Source organism: Hippichthys cyanospilos, chromosome 1, assembly GCF_059441005.1.
Source record: "Hippichthys cyanospilos isolate Australia breed blue-spotted pipefish chromosome 1, RoL_Hcya_1.0, whole genome shotgun sequence".
NCBI lineage: Eukaryota > Metazoa > Chordata > Actinopteri > Syngnathiformes > Syngnathidae > Hippichthys > Hippichthys cyanospilos.
In genome coordinates, this window is record NC_142369.1 from 9,640,519 (window position 1) to 9,663,708 (window position 23,190).

At 48.2% G+C, this 23,190-nt stretch overlaps 2 protein-coding genes across 2 annotated transcripts; one reads left to right on the plus strand and one right to left on the minus strand.

Moving 5' to 3' along the window:
* ccdc180 (coiled-coil domain containing 180) lies at window positions 1-19,423 on the plus strand. The gene is made up of 36 exons (XM_088427707.1): window positions 1-264; window positions 1,361-1,458; window positions 1,531-1,628; window positions 1,692-1,801; window positions 1,858-1,977; window positions 2,347-2,457; window positions 2,569-2,664; window positions 2,757-2,920; window positions 3,467-3,586; window positions 3,639-3,718; window positions 3,796-3,884; window positions 3,955-4,074; window positions 4,725-4,898; window positions 4,969-5,084; window positions 5,832-5,958; window positions 6,059-6,119; window positions 6,281-6,372; window positions 6,448-6,635; window positions 6,720-6,889; window positions 12,664-12,844; window positions 12,913-13,059; window positions 13,158-13,302; window positions 13,421-13,537; window positions 14,456-14,533; window positions 14,602-14,819; window positions 14,889-14,899; window positions 16,095-16,155; window positions 16,258-16,320; window positions 16,395-16,461; window positions 16,639-16,774; window positions 16,843-17,003; window positions 17,498-17,623; window positions 17,683-17,776; window positions 18,693-18,759; window positions 18,842-18,983; window positions 19,189-19,423. Exons 1-36 carry the CDS (start codon window positions 160-162, stop codon window positions 19,309-19,311), a joined length of 4,176 nt encoding a protein of 1,391 aa, XP_088283833.1. The 5' UTR covers window positions 1-159; the 3' UTR covers window positions 19,312-19,423.
* Window positions 19,416-23,182, minus strand: entr1 (endosome associated trafficking regulator 1). The gene is made up of 9 exons (XM_088428319.1): window positions 23,026-23,182; window positions 22,819-22,931; window positions 22,407-22,468; window positions 22,272-22,335; window positions 21,511-21,584; window positions 21,335-21,446; window positions 20,582-20,644; window positions 20,170-20,309; window positions 19,416-19,616 (listed from the first exon to the last, which is right to left on the minus strand). Exons 1-9 carry the CDS (start codon window positions 23,060-23,062, stop codon window positions 19,526-19,528), a joined length of 756 nt encoding a protein of 251 aa, XP_088284445.1. The 5' UTR covers window positions 23,063-23,182; the 3' UTR covers window positions 19,416-19,525.
* Between the last annotated feature and the right edge of the window lie 8 nt (window positions 23,183-23,190).

Genomic DNA, 23,190 nt, shown 5'->3' on the forward strand with positions numbered 1-23,190 from the left:
CCTCTGTTGGTCAAACACCTACCTTCTCGTTTCCATGGAGACACAAAAAACAATCACAGACATTTTGAAGGCGCTAGCTACCTCGTCCACAATCCAAACGTTTGCCCAATTTTGAAAAGAAAAACGAAATAAGGTTTTGTTTTTTTAGGGCTCAAGAAGATGACGTCAGTCGGGCGCCGGCGTTTGCAGCAGGCTAGCGTTAGCCTGTCGGAGACCCGCATGGTCCCGAGCAGCGAAGTTTACCAGCAGCTCTTTGACGATCAGGTGCGTCTCACCCAGCGCTTCTCAATTATTTTTTTTTTGCAAAAGCCCACCCTTGAAAAGAATGGTGAATTATTATAAGTTCATTCACAATATAAATGGAATAAGTATGAAGTAAGTAACAAAAAGCTAACTAACTAAAACTATTCTTTTTAACATTAACTAAAGAAAAATACAGTATCAGAATGGATCAACTTTCAACCTATGTTAACTTTACGTTTTACGAATATAACAATAAAGGTTAATCCGAAACAGGAAAAAGTGCATCAAAGTGCTTGAAATATATCACAATTTGAAGGATTGACTTAATCTTACAAATGAAAATATCTATAAGTGGTCATTTTCAAAAGAGTGAGAAGATGATGAAGATTCTTAAGCACTCTGTAATAATAAATACCTTCTAAAGCTATTAATAAATCCACTGTACAATAAATCTAAAAAATGCAGAAAACACAGTTTTAACCAGCCCGAGTCCATTTTTCTCTGTGAGGAGCTCAAAAAGATATGCATGATGTGACTGCATGCATAGCATCCTGAAAAATGGTGAAACGCGTCAATTTTAACATAACTAGGTTTTAAAAGTGCCGAAAGGAAACACACATAAATAGTAATATGGCCAATAATTATAATAAAAAAACTAAATTGTCCAAGAAAAAAATGTATTTAATGATTGTGAAGAGCACCTGCTAATGCTAAAAAAACAAAAATACTAAGAATAGTGATAAGTACAAGCAGGCTAATGCTAAAGTTATCAAACGGCAGCTAATTGTGATGGTACTAATAAGTTATTTCTGAACTTCCTGAAGAGTGTTTAAGGATGAAGCTAATGAAAACACATGCTAATCCTAATGGCATTTAATGCATGCTAATGCTAAAGTTATCAAAAATGCTAAGAATACAAGCATGCTAATGCTAAAGTTATCAAACGGCAGCTAATTGTGATGGTACTAATAAGTTATTTCTGAGCTTTCTGAAGAGTGTTTAAGGATGAAGCCAATGAAAACACATGCTAATCCTAATGGCATTTAATGCATGCTAATGCTAATGTTGCTAACAACAATGCTCACGTATAAAACATGCTGTGTTTGCGTGCTTGAAGGTTCGTCTGTCCAGAAGTTTGTTGGCTGCACGCAAACACACAGCAACAACGAGTGCGCGTGCTGCCTACTGTGACACACCATGCAGTGTCACAACTAGGTACACACATGAACACTTATGCACACGGACACACAAACGTACACATGGCCAATTGACGACACATTTGAGCAGGGAGCGTTCCAGAACCAAGGATGACAATGGCTTTGAAGATGATGACGGTGAAAATTATGCAGAAGCAGAGGAGGTGGTCAGACTTCCCGACACCGTGGGTCAGTATGACATCATCCTCGTGACGCAGTGGCGCCGACCAATGGGGTGCGTGCTATGTTCAGAGGTCCATCACGACACGTGCGACATCCTGCAGCGCGTCCACAGAAACAAGAAGATCCAACACCAGGAAGCCCTTCGGCATGTGCACATGCAACTCACACAGCTTGCACAGGTAACGCGCACACACACAAACACACACACATGCATGAACACCATGTGTGTGTCTAGGTGTGTGAGGCGCAATTGAGGACGCACAGTGTGCATCTGAGGACCAAACTGCAACAAATCGACGCCTCTTTGCAAAAGCTTGCTCATGACATGACCCACGTGCAACAACGCACCCTACAGGTACACAAAAACACAATCTCAGTACAATCTGTTAATAGTACAGCTACACAACCATTATACAACATCTGCACAACTTCTAAACCACATCTAACCAACCGCAATAAAATCTTTACACAATAACCACATAACTTCTCAACAGCTACACAACCTTTCATTCACACCGCATTTTCATGACCTACAACATACAAACAATCTCAGCTAAACATTTATACACAAATTTTACACCACTATTGTACAACTGCTCTACAAAATCCATGCAACAATTATAAAACTCAATGGGAACTCCTGTTGGTACACAACGCCAACATTTACACAACATCTGCATGAATACGGGACATACACACGTATATTGTGTGTGCGTGCGCACAGGAGGTGTTGTGTGTGTGGAGCTCAGTGGAAGCTCACATGAAGGAGAAGAAGTCCAGCGTGTTGGCCTTTGAACTTCAAGTCAGCGAGTGTGAGCAGCTGAGAGTCAACAAGGTGATGATGTCACTTCCTCATCAAGATACACTGCCACTGATGTGGGTTTCATGGAGAGCAATGTTGTTTTCATTTTGTGTGTTTGCATCTGTTTGTTTAAATTGTGTGTAGATTAGACCGGTGCTGAGAACATACTGCCACCTGCTGGAGAAGATCAACTTCATGCCTTGCAGCAACACACACATGCACATTCACAGTCAGGCCACGGTAATACACTCACTGATCTCTTGCCTTTGACCCTAGATCTCGTCCCATGACTTGTGTGTGTGTGTGTGTTCCTTCAAACTTGCGTGTGACAGATGTTGAATCAGTGCCTACTGGCCAACCGGCGCAGCGCAGCGCGGCTCCTGCTGCTGCTGCATGAGGAGGCCCTCCAGCAGGAGGCGCTCCTGCGCATGCAGTGGGAGGAGTCTGTCAACCTGTGGAGGCGGAGCCAGGCCAACCACGTGGTCCAGGAATTCAGGTGGGTGGAGAATGTAGGTCACATGTTGGTTGTGTCATGCGATGTGCCAGAGCACATGTCGAGCCATTCAGGTCATGTGATGATGCATTGTTTTAGGTCTCATGTTGACTGGATCATGTGATGTGTCAGATCACATACCATGGTATAGGTCACATGTTGACGTGAAGTTCCAGATCGCATGTTGAGTCATGCAGATCATGTGAGGCTGCATGGTTGTAGGCCTCATGTTGACTGGGTCATGTGACGTGCCAGATCGCATGTTGAGTCATTAAGGTCGTGTGATGTGGCATGATTGTAGGCCACATGTTGATTGCATCGTGTGACGTGCCAGATTGCATGCTGAGTCATTCGGCTCATGTGATTCAGTATGGTTTAAAGTCACATGTTGACTGGGTCATGCGTCATGTGACAACTGGGTCATGTGACTTGCCAGATCGCATGTTGAGTCATTCATTGGATGCGGCATATTGTTACGTCAGGTCACATGTCAATTCTGTAAAATGGTGAAGTTTGTGTGATGCGTCGGGTGACATGTCTCGGTGGCAGGTTGTCTGTGGCCGGCGTGGACGTGTGGCGTCTGCTCTCAGATCAGCTGACCTTACAGGAAGTGGACCAGAACATGCGGCGTTTGTCCCAGCGCCGCTGCGATATTGTCACCAGCCTCAGGTAACAAATGACTGACCTGTTTAAAATCAAGATCCAATAGCGTCTCTTCCAGCTCTTTAGTCCCGCCCTCCCTCTCCACAACGCTGGTCTCCGATTGGTTCACGCAACTGACGACTGTCAACCAACAGATCGGTAAGTTTTCTGCTCATTTGTTTACCTTTGTTTGTGTGTGTCTCGCGTGCATTTATGTGCATGTGTGTGTTTGTCAGACATGTGTCACGCCGACTTCCTTCATCAACTGCGTTGTCGTTACGAGCTGATGTGGCAGGATCGCGTGTCCCAAGTGCAGCGGTGCCAGGTCAGCGTCTCATAGACGCCGCTGCCACACCAACCCAGAGCTTCACTGACGTGTGGATTTTGTCCCGTAGGAGACACTGACCGCGCTAGAGCTGCCAGAAGAGGAGGTGAGCGACATTGTCAAGTCCCAACTCATCTCCCTGATTGGACAACACCAGAGACAAGACGAAATCCAGCTGGCCGCCATCGACGTTAGTCTACACATCTCCGTCGTCTCACGAAGCATCTGTCTGATACACGTTACATGTCTGACGCCATTAACTGCCATTGGCTCATGTCACCCGTCACATGATGTACACCTTGTGAAATATCTTCTAAGCCAAATTCCCTCCTAACCAGTGCTAAACGTTTTTCGATTTAAAAAAAAAAGTGGTGTGCATTTGTATATAACTCAAAATAAAGGGACGTGTTTTTTAAGAGTCGGTATAACACAATTTAGCTATAACTGTTCATGTTCCAATTCATTTACTTTTAATTTGAAAAGATTAAAAGTTCTGCTCCTGTCACGGCATTTAAAACCATAACATTAAATCTACTGATACCTGCAGAAACCATGTTTTGAAAACTGCTGTTGTATATCATCTGTCCGCAAAATGTCACAATGGAACAAACAATTATATTTGATTGAGCTGCTGATTATTTTGTGGATTAATTAATGTTTTTTTTTCATCCCTTCATTGAAAGAACAGCACAATACGACTGTCACGTTTGTGTCACTTGTCTCATGTGTCTATAAACATACTTCAGTCACTTTTGTCACATAGTTGGAACATGCATTCCTTATGACATTTATCACCTCATTTATCCGTGTTGTCTTACTGTCCATTCCACATGCGCACAGACATGTTCCGACAGCCTGTACCGTGCGTCGGCGCGGCTCAGCAGGCGCGTGTTTGTGGTCATGCGTGCGCTGGCGTCGCTGTGGGAGAAGCACGGCGGGATCCTGTTGGGTCGAGAGGAGGAAGTTCAAGGACGCCTCGACGAGCTCCGGCTGGCGCATGAGCAAAACATACAGGTGAGCACCATGATGATCGTAACCGTGACCGTAACCGTGATGATGACCATGAACACGATGATACGTAAAGAGGAAGAAGGTCTTCTTGGACGAGCTCCTGGCGGCACTGCGCCAGGAATGCAGCGAGACGGCATTGAAGTTGTCGCTGGAGGTAGCTGACGTCTACCTGCACGACGTCAGGAACAGGTCAGCTCATGCTCATGCTATCAGGATTGCGTGTGGCTATCACATGGTCATTGACACATGATAGAGATAGATTTGACATGACAAGTGACATGCACAAGTCATTTGGCTGTTATATTAAGTGTGTTCAGTCACAATTGTTGTCACGTGCCTCCTGCATTTCATATCCATCCGTCCGTCCGTCCATCCATCCATCCATCCATCCATCCATCCATCCATCCATCCATCCATCCATCCATCCATCCATCCATTTTCTAGAGCCGCTTATCCTTACATTTCGTGGGCTTGTTGGTACTTATCCCAGCTGGCTTCAGGCAGTAGGCAGGGGACACCCTGGACTGGTTGCCAGCCAATTGCAGGGCACACAGAGACAAACTACTATTCACGCATCCAATCGCACCTTAGGAAAATTTTGTATTTCCGCATATCATATCAAAAAACACAGTTCACTAGCTATCATCACATAGCTATCATCGTTTTCATGGGACACATGATCTTCATGTGTCTCTTGCTAGCTAACACTTCTGTATTGCTAACTGACGAGTGTGCGTCTGTCAGTGAAGAAAAATAACACTTGGGGGTGCTTACGGTGAAAATTTAGCGCTAAAAAAAAATGGACTTCTATGAATATGCCTGAATATTCAAAAGAATTTTCAGGAGGAAATCCCAATACCAAAATATTTGTCAGCTGCAGTCCTAATTGTGCGTCATAAATCAAGATTAGGTCATCCGTGATATGTGTGCGTGCAGCTGCGGCGAATGCGTGACGGACCAGTGTGCCGTGTTGGACCGCCTTCCTCGCACCATCCTGGATGAGCTGCTGAAGTTCAGCCGTCTCCTCAGCAACTTCTTCCACCTGGGAAACTCGTTCACTCCTGTGACTATTCTGCACACCCACACATGCACACATACATGTACACATGCCACAGGTGAGTTTTTACCTTGTGATAGTGATGTCACTGTGCTCCCTCCCGCAGAGTGCCGAAGACCTGCAGAAGTTGCCGCCAGTTGATGAGGACATCCCCAGCGATACTCAAGGTCTGTGTGCAATGTGCATAATGATGATGATGTCACCATGTCAGCTGCTCTATTCTTGAACTGAATGACCGTATATGGGTTTTTGTGTGTGTACATTTTTGTGCATCCGCTTTCGCCGTGTGCGTGTCCACTTTGTGTGGGTGCGTGTGTCCCTGTTGTAGAGGACAGCCAAGAAGATGCGAAGACAAAGGAAGAGCCTATCAGCTGTCAGGATGATGCGGTACCTGAAGAGTCTTCTGAGTCTCTGGCTGAGGTGAGGTTAACTTGTGAATAGCTGGTAGAAAAGTGTATAATAACATAATCAGTGTTTGCGCGTCTGCTTGGTCAGGCTGAGTCGTCCCTTCTCGAGCTGTACGACCTAGGCAGCAAGGTTAACTTGACATCATCAAGAGGCGTGTCGTACACTGGCCCCGCCTTCAGATGCCCCGCCTCTGACCTCCCTGGCAACATGAGCAAGCAACAGGAGACGCACCTCAGCGTGTTTCCTGTCGAGCTTCTCCTGCAAGCGCTGAACAGGTGTTAGCACTTAGCACGGCATGCTAATAAGCGTTTACGCTGATATTAGCAGGATGAACAATGTGAGTGCATGTGTGTGAGCAGGATGCGCATTTGGTTTCTGGATTACGTGGAACAGCGTTTTCAGGACGTCCTGACATCGGCCGTCGCCACTGTGACGGACCGAAAGGAGGCAGTGCGGGCGTACCACCAGTTGCAAATGCAGCCGCTTGATCCGCTACATGTCAAGACATGCATCTACATCCCGCGCATGGGTACACACAGATGCATGCACATCCTCAGATAAACTCAAAAACACATACTGTACATTAACTCTCACTAGAACACTTGCACACATTACATACATTTACAAATACTACACTCACGCATTAGCATACACGTTGACTCATGCATTAAAATATGCTAACACTCAAATATGAAGGAAAGTTGATTAATGTGCTGCTTATCATGATTTGTTTATTGCCTATTCTGATTTTAATTGAATAATTAACATGTTGATTGGAAATATTAGGTGGGCAAAAGGCAGGATTAGCATTTTTACGAACATACTTTGCCTGCTGAGTAACAAGATTAGCATGTTGTTTGCCATTAGCTTGTCTATTAGTGTCACGGGGGTGCACGGCGGGTGTGAACGCCGGCGTGGTTGCGGAGGACCCAAAAGCAGGGGAGCGTCGGGACAGGGGGTTGATGAAATCCATGTTTATTGAGGAACGGGAACAAAAGCGGGAAAAAACAGGACGGCAAAAACACGAACTAAGGGCGCAGGCAGGCTGGCAGAACAGAAAACAAACACGACGGGCAGGCTAGCAGGAAAACACGGGGCTGACTGACGACGGGAGAGACACGACAATATGACCATGACATGACAGAGACAATGATCCGACACGGGCTGTAACAGACACTAGGCTTAAATACATTCACAAACTAATCAAACTAACACATGGCAGCTGGGCAGGGACAACAGGCAAAGGGAGCAGATTGGAGGACACGAGGCGCAGGTAACAGACAGGTGGACTAAATCAAAACTAACGCAGGCAGACGCGACAGGGGCAGAAACCGGAACTATAAACGTAAACAGAAACAGAACCCCTCAAAATAAACCCACAACCCAACAAACCATGACAGAACCCCCCTCTCAAGGGACGGATCCCAGACGTCCCAAAACAAACCGACAAGCAAACAAAACCGAGGCAGGGTGGGCGGAAGGGGGACCGGAGGAGGGCACAGGAGAAAAACAAAAACAGTCCAAAGGCACCCCTGGTGCCAAACGGGATGCACCCGAGGGGGAAAGTCCAGAGGACGACCCGGTCGCCAGAGCAAGTCAGGCGGGCGACCCGGTCGCCAGACGAAAGGTGCCCTGCGGGGCGAGTCAGGTGGGCAGCCCGGACGCCAGACAAGAGGCGCCCGGCGAGGCGAATCAGGCGGGCGGCCAGGACGCCAGAGCAGATGTGCCCGGCGGGCCGAGTCAGGTGGGCGGCCCGGACGCCAGACAAGAGGCGCCTGGCGAGGCGAATCAGGCGGGCGGCCAGGACGCCAGAGCAGATGTGCCCGGCGGGCCGAGTCAGGTGGGCGACCTGGGCGCCCGATGGCGAACAGCAAGCCACCCCAGGTAGGCTTGTATCCCGGTTGCCCCTGAAGATCGGCAGGCGGGGCGTCAGGCGAGAGCGGAGACGTCAGCGGGGCGGCGTCAGGCGAGAGCGGAGGCGTCGGCTGGACGCAGTCAGGCCGGTGCGGAGGCGTCGGCTGGACGCCGTCAGGCCGGTGCGGAGGCGTCGGCTGGACGCCGTCAGGCCGGTGCGGAGGCGTCGGCTGGACGCCGTCAGGCCGGTGCGGAGGCGTCGGCTGGACGCCGTCAGGCAGGTGCGGAGGCGTCGGCTGGACGCCGTCAGGCAGGTGCGGAGGCGTCGTCGGGGTGCCATCAGGGAACAGCCACTGGGTGCAGACCACAGACACGAGTGAGAGCACAAGACTGACCTGGGACAGGGGCGACCACAGGGAACCGTCTGGCATCTCTGTCGTCTGCGGCAATGGTGGCATGGCTGACAGCTCAGGCGACTGCGGCTGCCGCGCCGAGGCTGGCGGCTCAGGAGGCTGTGGCAGCGGCGCAGAGGCTGGCGGCTCAGGAGGCTGAGGCGCCGTGGCTGGTGGCTCAACAGGCTGAGGCTGCGGCGCCGTGGCTGGTGGCTCAGGAGGCTGAGGCAGCGGCGCAGAGGCTGGCGGCTCAGGAGGCTGAGGCGCCGTGGCTGGTGGCTCAACAGGCTGAGGCTGCGGCACCGTGGCTGGCAGCACTGGGAACGGCAGGCTGGACAGAGACAGCCACTGGGGGCCAATCAGAAACGGCGGGGATGCCAGGAGACTGACTTGGGATGACTGAGGCAGACGGGCGACTGGCTTTGGAGTCAGACGGGCGACTGGCTTGGGAGGCAGACGGGCGACTGGCTTGGGAGGCAGACGGGCGACTGGCTTGGGAGGCAGACGGGCGACTGGCTTGGGAGGCAGACGGGCGACTGGCTTGGGAGGCAGACGGGCAGGGTTCACAGAGCCTGGGGTCCGGCTCGCAGGGTGCACAGAGGCCGGGGTCCGGCTCGCAGGGTGCACAGAGGCCGGGGTCCGGCTCGCAGGGTGCACAGAGGCCGGGGTCCGGCTCGCAGGGTGCACAGAGGCCGGGGTCCGGCTCGCAGGGTGCACAGAGGCCGGGGTCCGGCTCGCAGGGTGCACAGAGGCCGGGGTCCGGCTCGCAGGGTGCACAGAGGCCGGGGTCCGGCTCGCAGGGTGCACAGAGGCCGGGGTCCGGCTCGCAGGGGTCACAGAGGCCGGGGTCCGGCTCGCAGGGGTCACAGAGGCCGGGGTCCGGCTCGCAGGGGTCACAGAGGCCGGGGTCCGGCTCGCAGGGGTCACAGAGGCCGGGGTCCGGCTCGCAGGGGTCACAGAGGCCGGGGTCCGGCTCGCAGGGGTCACAGAGGCCGGGGTCCGGCTCGCAGGGGTCACAGAGACCGGGGTCCGGCTCGCAGGGGTCACAGAGGCCGGGGTCCGGCTCGCAGGGGTCACAGAGGCCGGGGTCCGGCTCGCAGGGGTCACAGAGGCCGGGGTCCGGCTCGCAGGGGTCACAGAGGCCGGGGTCCGGCTCGCAGGGGTCACAGAGGCCGGGGTCCGGCTCGCAGGGGTCACAGAGGCCGGGGTCCGGCTCGCAGGGGTCACAGAGGCCGGGGTCCGGCTCGCAGGGGTCACAGAGGCCGGGGTCCGGCTCGCAGGGGTCACAGAGGCCGGGGTCCGGCTCGCAGGGGTCACAGAGGCCGGGGGCCGGCTCGCAGGGTTCACAGAGGCCGGGGGCCGGCTCGCAGGGGTCACAGAGGCCGGGCGCCGGCTCGCAGGGGTCACAGAGGCCGGGGGCCGGCTCGCAGGGGTCACAGAGGCCGGGGGCCGGCTCGCAGGGGTCACAGAGGCCGGGCGCCGGCTCGCAGGGGTCACAGAGGCCGGGCGCCGGCTCGCAGGGGTCACAGAGGCCGGGCGCCGGCTCGCAGGGGTCACAGAGGCCGGGCGCCGGCTCGCAGGGGTCACAGAGGCCGGGCGCCGGCTCGCAGGGTTCACAGAGGCCGGGCGCCGGCTCGCAGGGTTCGCAGAGGCCGGGGACCGGCTCGCAGGGTTCGCAGAGACCGGGGACCGGCTCGCAGGGTTCGCAGAGGCCGGGCGCCGGCTCGCTGGGACAGGGGCGGTCTGCCGCCTTGGCGCTGGGACAGGGGCGGTCTGCCGCCTTGGCGCAGGGACAGGGGCGGGTAGCCGCCTTGGCGCAGGGACAGGTAGCCGCCTTGGCGCAGGGACAGGTAGCCGCCTTGGCGCAGGGACAGGTAGCCGCCTTGGCGCAGGGACAGGTAGCCGCCTTGGCGCAGGGACAGGTACGGGTAGCCGCCTTGGCGCTGGGACAGGGGCGGGTAGCCGCCTTGGCGCTGGGACAGGAGCGGGTGCCGCTTCAGCCCGCCGGCAGGAAGTTTGGGGAACAGAGACCGGTGGTACAGACGCGACAGGAGCTTGGGACAGGGTGCAAGAAGAGGGTGGTACAGGACAGGAGGAAGTAGGCAGGGCGCGGCAAGAGGGGGACACAGAGACAGGAGGGAACGGATCGGAAGGCTGAACAGATGGGTTCTGGAGGTCACTGGGGCGGTGGCCTTTTCGCGGGCCCCTCCACCGGCGGCCACGAAATGCCAACCGGGAGCCCACGAAAAGGTCACGGTCAAATAGGGGCTCCGAATCGGAGTCTTCGGACGAACTGTAAAAGGACTGGCCGGACTGATAGTCAAAATCTGAATCAAAATCATAATCAGAGGTGCACGGGCTCGAATACGGAATATGATAAAAAGTGTTGACGGAAGAGGGACGCGGGTAAACAAAATCAGGACCGGTACTGGAACGAAACGTGACGAAGGGAGGGCAATCCTCGATGTCGGAAAAATTAGACTCTAACGTGTAGTGAGGAGCGCGAGCAGGAGAGGAAGAGTGATCAGGTGGACGGACGGAAGGTGAACTACGCAAATCAGCGAAATCGGAACTACAAAAAACGTGCGGGGACAGAATCGTGTCGTAAGGGAGGTCGGAGGAACACGAGGGAAACGCGGAAGTGACGGACGCGGGGGACAGATCAGAAGCGGGGACAGGCGCGGACTCCGAGGGGAAAAACACGGAAGAAAAAACAAGAGGTCTTACACTGGGGGAACGGGGCTGGCCGGCGGGCTGAGAGCGGATGCGGACGGGGCGGCGGCGTCGTGTCCGCCGCCGCGGGCTTCCCGCTGGGTCCTGCGTTGGTCGGATCATTCTGTCACGGGGGTGCACGGCGGGTGTGAACGCCGGCGTGGTTGCGGAGGACCCAAAAGCAGGGGAGCGTCGGGACAGGGGGTTGATGAAATCCATGTTTATTGAGGAACGGGAACAAAAGCGGGAAAAAACAGGACGGCAAAAACACGAACTAAGGGCGCAGGCAGGCTGGCAGAACAGAAAACAAACACGACGGGCAGGCTAGCAGGAAAACACGGGGCTGACTGACGACGGGAGAGACACGACAATATGACCATGACATGACAGAGACAATGATCCGACACGGGCTGTAACAGACACTAGGCTTAAATACATTCACAAACTAATCAAACTAACACATGGCAGCTGGGCAGGGACAACAGGCAAAGGGAGCAGATTGGAGGACACGAGGCGCAGGTAACAGACAGGTGGACTAAATCAAAACTAACGCAGGCAGACGCGACAGGGGCAGAAACCGGAACTATAAACGTAAACAGAAACAGAACCCCTCAAAATAAACCCACAACCCAACAAACCATGACAATTAGCATTTTTGGCATTTTGGCATTCGCTAGGTCGGTTGAAATGATTAGCCTGATGACTATAGCACCATGTTTTGCAATTCATCATTTCCTAAGTTGGTTAACATTTTAGCCCAGTGATCTACAAAATTAGCTTGTTTCCAAATTAGCATATGTTAGCTTGGTTGATCAGTTTTATAAGCATGTTAATTAGACTGATCATGTTGAGTAGCATAATTACAATTCTTAGTTGAGCAACATGGTTAGCATGTTTAAAACATTAGCATGTTTATATTGACTCAAATTCATGTCATCGGCATGTGTATTAGCATTTTAGCATTAGTTGGGTTGCGCAATCATCATACTGACAAGCATAGTTAGCATTAGCATGTTGACTGGCATCATTACCACTTTTAGCATGTTGATTATCAGATTAATAAGCATGGTGACTATGTAAAGAAGCAATTTTAGCATGTCTGCATCATTAGCTCTTCTGTTAATAAATTGACTTATACAACTAACATGTTTACAAACATGAATAACATGTTGCTCATTATGTTGACTCGTGTTATTAGCCTGTCACCTAGCATGACTAACATAATGTATGTTGACAAGGATAAGTGTAATTATCGAGTTGACAAGTATTAATAACGTTAAATTGATTTTCATGTTGACTGGTGCCTTCAATCTAATCTGCATATGCATTGTGTGTGTGTCCGAAGCCGAGCTGCAGCTCCACAAGCAGAGGGTGGACGCCCACTGCCAAGAAGTATCCAATGTGCTGGCTTCATGCACGGTGGCGTTGCAAGAACTGCAGACGTCCACCAATGAGAAGAACCGACAGCTGACCGCCAAGTTGGGCGAGATGGAGGACAGCGTCCTCAAAACGGACGGCAGCTCACGGTAAAGTAGACGGACAAAAAAGCAAGTTGATGATTTCAGTTGTATGTAACTTACCCTGTGCGTCCCAGTTTGAAGGCCCTGAGCTGCACCCTCCAGGACTGTCTGGACGAGCACTTCAAACACACCCAGCGCTCACACTCGGCCTTCCGGGCATCGCTTCAGGTGCAGTTGGACGAGCTCCGAAATCGGACGGCGTGCCTCCTCAAATCCTTCAGGTGTGACTTACCGCCACATGTCCCATCATTGTCGTTGTTGCATGACTTTCCACCTGTCTGCCATGTTCCTTTTCACGTGTCACGTGTTTGTTCGGTAGGCTGTTCAGCGAAGGAGGCGACTACACGCGGCACGAGGTGAAAATCTTCCAGAGGCGTCTGAAGGAGGAAAGCAAACGCATCAGCGTCACCGAGGAGAACGTCCATACGGACCTTCACAACCTGCAGACCAAGACCTTACAACAGGTAGGGTGCGCACATATGCGCATTTTGGATTAGATGATTTGGAAGGACCGCAGGGGGCTAAGATTGGGATGCACCCCAGACAGAAGATGCCCGAAGATGAGGTTTTGTTTTTTGTCAGGTGAAAGCGGCATCCGGGCGCCTGGAGGAGAAGCTTTGCGTGTTGCAGGCCGAGGTCAAGTTCATCGAGTTGATTGAGCGGATCCTCAGCAGCACTCAAGTGCAGGTCAAAGCCGAGGTAGTCCGAGTCAAAGTTTTTCCATCTTTTGGTGAACGTTTACTTACACTCTTTTAGAACTATAAATGGTCACGGGATAAAGGTGTTAAAACAAAGAATGCAGTCATTTAGATATTAGATATTTTCCATAACGTGTGGTCTAAGTAGATAGACACAAAGTTTGTAAAGAAAATGTTTTTTTCCATATTATTTTTTATGCTGTATTTGCCAGGTCAACCACTGCTCACTGAGCATTTTTATTTTGAGCAATTATAGTGTTTCAAACTCATACTATAACCCCTAAAGACCATAAATGGTCCCTGTTCAAAAAGTGTTTAAATATCCATTTCAATAACGTTTTTTTTTTTGGCTTTAAGCACATTCAATCTTTTCAATAATATCAATATCACCTTAAGTCAAGAATCCTTAATTAGTTTTTGCAAAGCCTGCCCAAGGAAAGAGAAAACATTTCGCGACCCCCCTCACACAATAAAGCAAATGTTACATAAAGGTTACAGATTATTCTGAATCTGAAAAAAATAGCATAAAGTGCATCAAAGTGCACTTCAAGCTATATAAAATTAAAAAAAAAAACAATCTTTATTAAAACTGAACCAGCTGATGCTGCAAAAAAAAAAAAGATCTGGAACATTAACACTAATATCTTAACTTTAACCTGGAGAAAAAGCTTCAAAACGTGCTGATTTTTTTCTAAATCAACGTAATCATGACTATGATTTAGAACAATGTTGACCACAATTTAAAATGGTTCTAACCCCAGCACACTTTGATGAGAGCGCCACAGCACCATCTAGTGCCATTGATGTGCATTTTCACTACACAGCACAAAAGCAAAGCTCATTTCCATTTGTTCCCGTTGCCACAACGGACAAAGGACAAAGAACTTTTTGACAAGGACTGCCTTTTGCCTGTGCTCAGGCGGCAAGCAGCAACCAACAGGAGGCAGTCATCAGCGCTAGGCTAGAGCAACTCAGGAAAACTCTGGAAGAAGAACAGGTACACCATAAGTTGTGAAAAAGTTTCTTTGCACCATCACTGTTTTTACCCTCTTTCTCTGCGTGCAGGTTTCCGCGGATCAGGTGCTAAACTTGTTGTCCGCCATAAGTGAGGACCTGAAGAAGCGGAGACACTACTTAGATGAGGAGAGCGTGGCTCCTCCTACTGTGTCCAAATCCAGGAAGCAGGTGTGGTCAGCTCCGCCCCCAGCCCTACTGCAGCCCTGCCGTTCAGGAGGGAACATCATGGAGGATCCCATAGTGTGCGTGGTCAAGTCCCTCAACAGGTGTGTGTGTGTTTACACGTGTGTGCGAGTAAGGAGGCTCTGCTCTGATCTTTCCAACATGTCCCCCAGGTTCGGTGAAGGTACGGACTCCGCCGTTGTTGCATGTTGGCTGACATCTTGAAAATCTGCTCCAAGGTTGTGTTTGCAAGTTAAAGATTTGACTGTGCTTACGTATGTGTGTGTGTGTTTTGGGACGTTCAATACCAAGCAGACTACCAATACCAGTGCAAGTGCGTACCAATATATACTTACATTTTCTATCACACTAATGGCAGATTATTTCAAAGCAAGATCTTTTACTTATTCTGGGCAAAACGCAGAACTCCCAATTTCATATGAAATTCAATTCCAAAATCAAACTCAACTCACTCAGATTCAGGATTCATTTTTACTATATAAATAAAGTCCAAAATAAAACTGACAGCTCCCAAGTTTTAATATTCAAAATAAATTTGCAAAAAAATACAGATTTAATTGTTTTTCTGATAAGCATGACACTATGGATTTGGAAAATAGGACTGGCCATACAGCTAAAAAAATACTGCAATGAAGTCATACTACTCCAATAAATAAAAATGGCATGTGTCAAATTAAACTGAGGATAATCAGCTATGGATGGATGGATATATACTGATTTATAAATCATTTAATTTATATTTACAGTATATATTCAAATAAATAAATATGTTCTAGTAAATGTAATATGTTGGTAGGCAACACTAATAATGCACCCTCCGCATTAAATAAACAAGGGAAATCCAATATCAATTTTCAGTTAACTATTTCATTGGTTGAGTAGTCATCGATACCAAGAACCGATTCCACTACTACATTTGATGCATAAAAAACACAGATCAATTTAATTATTCCTATCCTGAAAATGTCATAAAATGAAGAGCAATTTATACTCAGGTGTATAATTTGCAGTTCATGATCATAAAACTGCTCCATTGGCCTCCATCTCCGTGTAAGTACCTTGAAGTAAGGCTAGGTATTAGCTATACCCATTCTTGGTATTAGTACTTGCCTATCCATAAGAATAACCATACAAAGTGATGGAATTTGTCAGAGGTCCGAATTCTGTCATCCATGCATGCCTTTTACTTGCTGACATGAGGGCGCAACTGGTTTTGGTGACTGGTATCGGCAGTCTTTGCAACACCTTGATAACCTTGAAACTAGGCCGTGTCGGCTCAACGCAGATACCTGGTATCGATACACACGCATCCCAGATTTCTTTTATGTTGGCACCTTTTTATGTGCGTCTGTTTATAGGTCGAACCTTAGGCCAGCGTCACCAATCACCAAGACGCAGCGAATCTGCTGGGGTTGCAAGGTTTGTGTGTGTGTGTGTGTGTGTGTGTGTGATACATATCGGTATGTTAAATGAGGCTGCTTTACAACCCAATGACTGTGTGTGCGTGCGTTTGTGTTGTAGGACTTTCAGGACTGACAAAAGGCTCCAGATATTTGGCAAGTCCGAAGCAGATCCCAAGCCCGAGTGAGTCCACGTCACACTGTCACATCACATCAAATGTGATGATGTCATGTGCCTCACTTCCTTTGTATGTGTAGTTGCTACATCTCCATTGTGAATGCCATACTAAGGAGGACTCATCAGACCCTTTTGCTGGTTGCTAAGGTAGCATGCAGTCAGACTCAAACACACAAGTTTTTGCATTACTGTGTGAAGATGTCAACATAGAACAACCAAACAAACAAAATAAACACCTCAATGAGCATGCTTTTAATTTCTATCTGGGAATTGTTGAAACTGTCACCACATGGTCACATGACCTGACGCCGTCCACCTCAACAGGACTTCTATCAGAGTCAACGTTGCGGAGGCTTCCATCGACTTCCTGCCGGTCTCGACCAGTGGGTGGAGAACACACAGCAAAGGCTTCTGGGACATCACGAGCATGCCCGGATGCTGCTCAGCGCCAGCAGGGATGGTCGGACTCGCCGTCCGTCGTGCTGTCATTTGATGACATCATCATTTACGCAGTTTATGTGTGTGCAGTGCTAGAACAGCAGCAGTGTGCGTTGGCCGACATGATGCATTTGCTGCCCGCCACATTGATCCGTACGCATGAGAAACAGCTGGGGGCGGAGCTGAGGGAAGAGGCGGGTCGAGTCCGCCGCTCCTTTGAGGAAAAAATGGCTGCCAGCGAGGAGGAGAAGGTATCACTGAGGCCACGGTGTTCATGCTAGCAGGCTACTGCTATCACCATGACAACTGAGATGCTGCCGCAGCGCTATTAGCATGAACGTGGCTAGCAAAGTTAAGAGTTGATTTCACCATGACAACCTCGTTTGATATTATCTTGAATACCTAGCATGACACGATAGATTCCGTGATAAACTGTCGCCGTGACGACAGTGCAATTTGTCACATCACATGACTATTAGCATTAGCATGTTTTTAGCATGACAGGACATGTCAGTGTTTTAGTGAGGAGAAACCCGCCATAGCAGATGAGGGAGCATGATAATCATAGTTGTTTGATTTCCATGAAACTGGGATACATGAACAAATTCCGCCATAACCACCATCACGTCACGGCATCGCAACTGTTAGCATTAGCATGATGGATTACAGCTGACAACCTCCCCACCCATCATTATGGCTGCATGGCATTAGCATGTTGTTGATTTTCATTCGTGCATGTTGTCAGATGGCGAGTGTGGCCGGTCTGCGCGTGTCACTCTCTACCAGTGAGATGGAAGCGCTGAGACGTGCAGAGGAGGCTCGACAACAGAGACTCCACGACGCCATCTTGGGCTCACATCGGGAACTTCAGGTACGCTCCTGATCTGCGTGACCATGCACCAGTGACTTGACACCTGCCACCGTGTGCAGGAATGTATGAGACGCAGAGGGGAGGAGTTTGTGACGTCACTGGCGTCCCTGACGGAGCAACTTCTCCATCAGATGGACGGACTTCCTCTGCCTGGTCAGTCACGTGACCGAAGTGCGTTTGTGTGTTGGTCTGTGTGAGTGAGTGTCGTTTGGGTAAGTAGTTTTTTTGTGTATTTGTTTTTTGTGGTGTATGTGAGTAGTTATGTATGTAGAGACGTTGTGTGAGTATTTGTACAGGTTGTAGCTTTTCTGTGCTTGTGTTTTTGCATGTATTTGTCATTGTGTAGGCTTTGAATTTGTATTTTTAGGCAAATGACCATTTGTGTGTGTATAATTTTATGTTTTAATGCTGTTGTCTGTAGTATAGGGTGTGTGAGTGTAATTAGTTTGAATGGATTTGTGTTACGTTATCATTGTATAGTCTGTTGAGGTTTGCGGTGTACAGTATATTTGTTACATGACCTGCCTGTGTATTTTTTGTATGTTTATGTGTATTGTGTACAGGTGTGTGTATTTGTGCTGTTGTCTGTATAATTTGTGTGCGTATGTAGTTTGTATTTGTGTAAAGTTGCCATTTTATAATCTGTGGAAGTGTGTAGTGTATAGTTGCCACGTGACCAGTGTGTGTGTGTCATTTGTTTTCTTAGTATATTTTCATGAAAATGTCATACTGTAGTCTTTGAGAGTTTATAGTTGTGTATTATTTGTATTTTGTATGAAATTGTCATTGTGTAGTCTGTTAGTTGTGGTGTTTTTTTGTCACATGAATAATGTGTGTATAGTTATTTTGTCTGTGTGCACTTGTGTGTATTTGTCTTAGTGTATAGTTTGTGTTTTTTTTTAGGATGAGTCTACTTTTGTTGTTGTCTGTGTTCAGTATGAAGTTGAGGGTGTGATGGTAATTAGTGTGTTTGTCGTCTGTATATAGTCAGTTGATGTGTGTCACATGACCCATGCGAATAAATTCTTGCGGTCATTTCCTTGGTAACATGCTTGGACCATGTTCTCAGAGGTGACATCGCAGCAAACGTCGGAGGACAGAGACGTCACCATGGAACCCGCACAGCAACACTGCAGGTAGCCTGTAACTCTTGAAGCAGTCCTTGCCGCATCCTCTCAGACCTTCACAATAAAAGCCTATTGCGCTTATGTGTGTCAGGATATGGGTCGGGATTCCTCACATGGCGCTCCCCACCACTTCCATGTCCGCCATTCCCGTGACAACCACCGAACCTATCACCACCACCAAGTGCACTTCAGGACATCTGGCTGTCATCCAACACAGAGATGCTGCCACCAAGGTACACACATGCAGACACACACACTATTACCATTAAACGTACACAAACAGGTCACGTGGCATGATGAACAGAAAATGTATGCATAAAACACACAAAAATGTAAACTTGCACACACTTGCTAGTTATGTCAGTCATTTATTTCGGTGACTAACATTAATGTATGTGTATGTGTGTGTGTGTGTGTTGGTGTGTGCATGCATGATAGCGTTTTAAGCAGGTGTTCTCATCACAGTTGTCACATTCCGACGCGGAAAAACGAAGACGACTTAACGACCTTCAAAGCTGGAAGACACACTGGAGACTGCAGATACACAAACTCACACACTGACGCACAAGCACACGCATACTGTATACGGACGCATAACGCACTAACGACACACGCTGATTTGCTGTCGGCTGTGTGAAGTCGTGTCTTCAATAAAGCAGAGGAAATGAAGGAATCGAAATGTTTTATTTTGTGACGAACATCAAAGACAAGATGCTCGTCCGATCAGCTGGCGGGACAAAGCGGACGGCGTCACATTTCCACGCAGGCAAGCGCCTCAGGCGTCGTAGGTGACGTCGGCCATTTTGTGGATGGAGCGCAACAGCTGCGAGACCAGGCGTAGAGACTCTGCACCCTCCAGCAGACGACTGCAACGACGGGATCATGGGTGAGCCGTGCTCTTGAGACATCATCGTGTGTGTGTGACGTGTTTGTGAAGGGAGTATGAGTGTTTAGCTGTTTGTGTGTGTATTATTGTATAGTCTGCAGATGTAGTTCTGTGCATGCAATTGTGTGTATATTTGTAGTCTATGGTTGAAGAGAAGCTCTCTGGACTGCCTGCGTGTAATTTGTCAAGTGTGTAGTTTAGTGTGTGTTAGGACTGCACAATTAATCGAATTTTAATCGCGATTACGATATTGGCTGCCGCGATTAATTAAGGCGATCCTCGGCGATATTAACATTGAAAAAAACGGCTTATGTCAAATCAAGCACTTTGTCATCCTACCACCAGGGGGCAATGTTTCACACATGTTTTCATGACAAAAGCCTTTGTGTGCTTTGCTCATCCGAGTAAAAGATTCACCAATGTGAAATGGCGTTGAGTTTTCTCGGCAACAAAAATTCTTTTTGAAATGACCGAAAATGACATTTTGACTGCTAATTGATTAAAATTTGCTTAAAAGTAAGTAATGTACCGACCGTATTGACGAGTGTGCGTGCGCAGCCGTCTTGTCCAGGTAGTCGGACGCCATGTTGGCATTGTACTTCATCGCAGAGACGATATCGCACTCGGCCGACTTCAACTTGGCGTTTTCACTACGTGTGCACTCCAGCTCCTCCTAAAGCGCGCACAAAATGAACTCATTCAATCCCAACGACGTATTTATCCGTTTTTATAGTCCAGATTCTATTCCAGGTAGTAGTTTACAGATTTTTTTGTAACTATTACAAATAGGGTCTCAGAATATTTTCTGTACTCATGAATTGCCTGGGAATGAATCTCTAAGACTTGTGTAATATACGTAAAAATACGTCTTTGGGATTGAATGATTAATGTATGTTTTCATCGTGGCCGTGTGTGCAATTGTGTGTGTGTGTCCGTGTGTATGACCTGCAGCTGCTGAAGCTCTGCCTTCATCCTGGACATTCCGGTCTCAGCTCTTAGTGCTCGTTTCTGACAAACATGACATAAAAAAAGGTCGATGTTACATGATGTCCATCAAATTGCCACTGACTATAAAATGACTGATGATGGAAGTTAAATTCCTCGAGATGCACCGTTGACATTCCATTGATTTCATTTTTTTGAAGGGACACTTATTTCCCATTTTTAGCAATTACAAGTGAATATTTTGTGTATGATTTCATCAAAATAAATTTTCATGTACAGTAAAATGAATCATTTAAAAATATGAGCCATGATTGGTTGTTACGGGTGCCCTAAGGACATGATATTTTCAGTCGAGGACAAATGGAAAAATGTCTTTTTAAAGGTAGTAATTATTGTCAAACTATTCGCGTTTTACTGCTGAAAATGGCTAAATCAGTTCATCTTTTTTAGGTTAAACTCTTAAGGACAAAGTTTTGTACATCAGTCAAATGTTTTTTGTCTGAAATGTTTCTTTAGTCTTAGTGTTATGGGACAAATAACTCATTTTATTCATTCATGAAATATTCTTCAGTCAGCTGGTTTTTCATGTTAGGATTGGCCTGAAAATTAACATAAATGGAAATTCCTTGATGCCCGTAAATGCATCATCATCACGTGATGTTCGACGGTGCCCCCGAAAACGAATGCATCATAACATGATATTGTTCCACCATCACGTTACGATTAGGCTTTCTCTGATGTCCATGAACCCACAGTCATCTGATGCAGATTGTACTCCACTGAGTGGACCATGCTCTCCAGGGCCTGCGCCTCCTCCTCTTCCTTCTGCCGTCTCTGCTCTAGCTCCTCCTCCAACGCCTCCGTTCTAGAAGCAAAGTATCCAGGGTAAGCCAGCAAGCACTTTGATTGGCCGACTGACCGCTGCTCACCTTTGCTTGTTTGCTTCCGATGTTCTCTGAAGCTCCATGATGGTCTTTTTCAGCGAGATGTTCTCTTCATGCAGCTGCACACAGACATGTGTTTCCATTTTGTTAGATGGCATATGTTAAATGTAAGTGTATCATGATTTTTGTCCCTGAGAATTTGGCTGTGGATTTCTGTAGTGAAGGTGTGCTCTTTGTTGAGCACTTTGTGCAAATCTGTGTCCTTGTTAGCACAGAGTTATCTCCATGCCACAGATTTGTGGGTGTCACCGTTTCAAGAGAAAAAAGTGCGACATTAAAGGCTGTTGAAATAGCCAAATTATGTTCACACCCACAACAGCGTAAGGTACCGTTTTTTTTTTTAATAAGCAAGGCTAACATCTGATCTGACACAGGCCAATGTCCATGTCAGTGCAATCAAAGTTGGCTGTATCTGATGGTTGAATGAAGGGATGGATGATTGAAGGATAAATAAAAACTACTGGATGACGTATTATTGCACAATGGAAGGTTGATAACTAATGGCTGACTGATAAATAGCAACTCCGGTCCTCGAGGGCCATTGTCCTGCATGATTTGGAATCTTCTCAAAACACACCCGATTCAGATTAGGATCATTTTCAAGTTTCTGCGGAGCTTGCTAAAAAGCTAATTATTTGAACCAGGTGTGTTGGCGAGCGAAAACCAGAAAAGATCCAGGATGCTGGCCCTCGGGGACGGGAGTTTGACCCCTATGTTCTAGATAACTGATGAATGAGGACAAATACCTCCTGTAAGCGCCTTCCGCGGGTATCAGTTGGAAGCGTTAAATCATCGTCTCCATCGTAGAACCTGAAGACCGCTGATGTCATTAGTAATGACTTATTATCCATATCGACAACAGCGACAATTGGACCACTCACGCGCTCGGGGAGGCGGAGCTATCCACGTCTGACTGCGAGGTCCTCCAACACGCTGCGCTCTCCTGATTGGCCAATGACAACAACAAAAAAATGCAATCTTACTCGGACTCTTCAGTGCAGTCAAAATCTTGCAAGGTTTATTTTGGAGGGAAAAATGTGCCACTTTGCTCTCCATATCCTTTGCTCATTTCAGACTCCCTGATCACAACAATGGGATTTGTAATTAATTGAATACTCTCGGAATGTAACTACCCTCATTTTAGCAAACAATTACTTTTTAATTAACCGGTCAGATTCTTCAAACGTATTTTAATTTCACATCCTGTTATTCCAAAACGGGACATATAATTTCAAATAGAGTCGAAAATGTTGTGACTTAAATGATGTTTTGTCCGTAACCGACGAAACACACCTCCCACACTGACACATCCTCATCCTCGTCCCGGTCCTCATCCACGTCCGGGTCCCGGTTCTTGGAGAGCAGGAACTCCCTGAAAGAGAAAGGGTTGCGCTCTTCACTTTCATCTGAGGAGCGCAACGAGAACTTTGGTCAACATAATGGAGCCTCCAAACTAGACAAGAAACAGTTTCGACTTTTTAAAAAATAGCAACAAATCACCTTCAGCGATGATCAAAGTCTTCCCGCGTGTGCACATGCTGACGTCACAGCGATCACCGAGAATCGATCATCGCTTGTTGCGCTTTCCCCAAATCCGGAAGTCAACAAGCTGTGGCATCAGCATGTGACAGAGTTCCTAACGTCACATTGGTCGAAATAGCCACG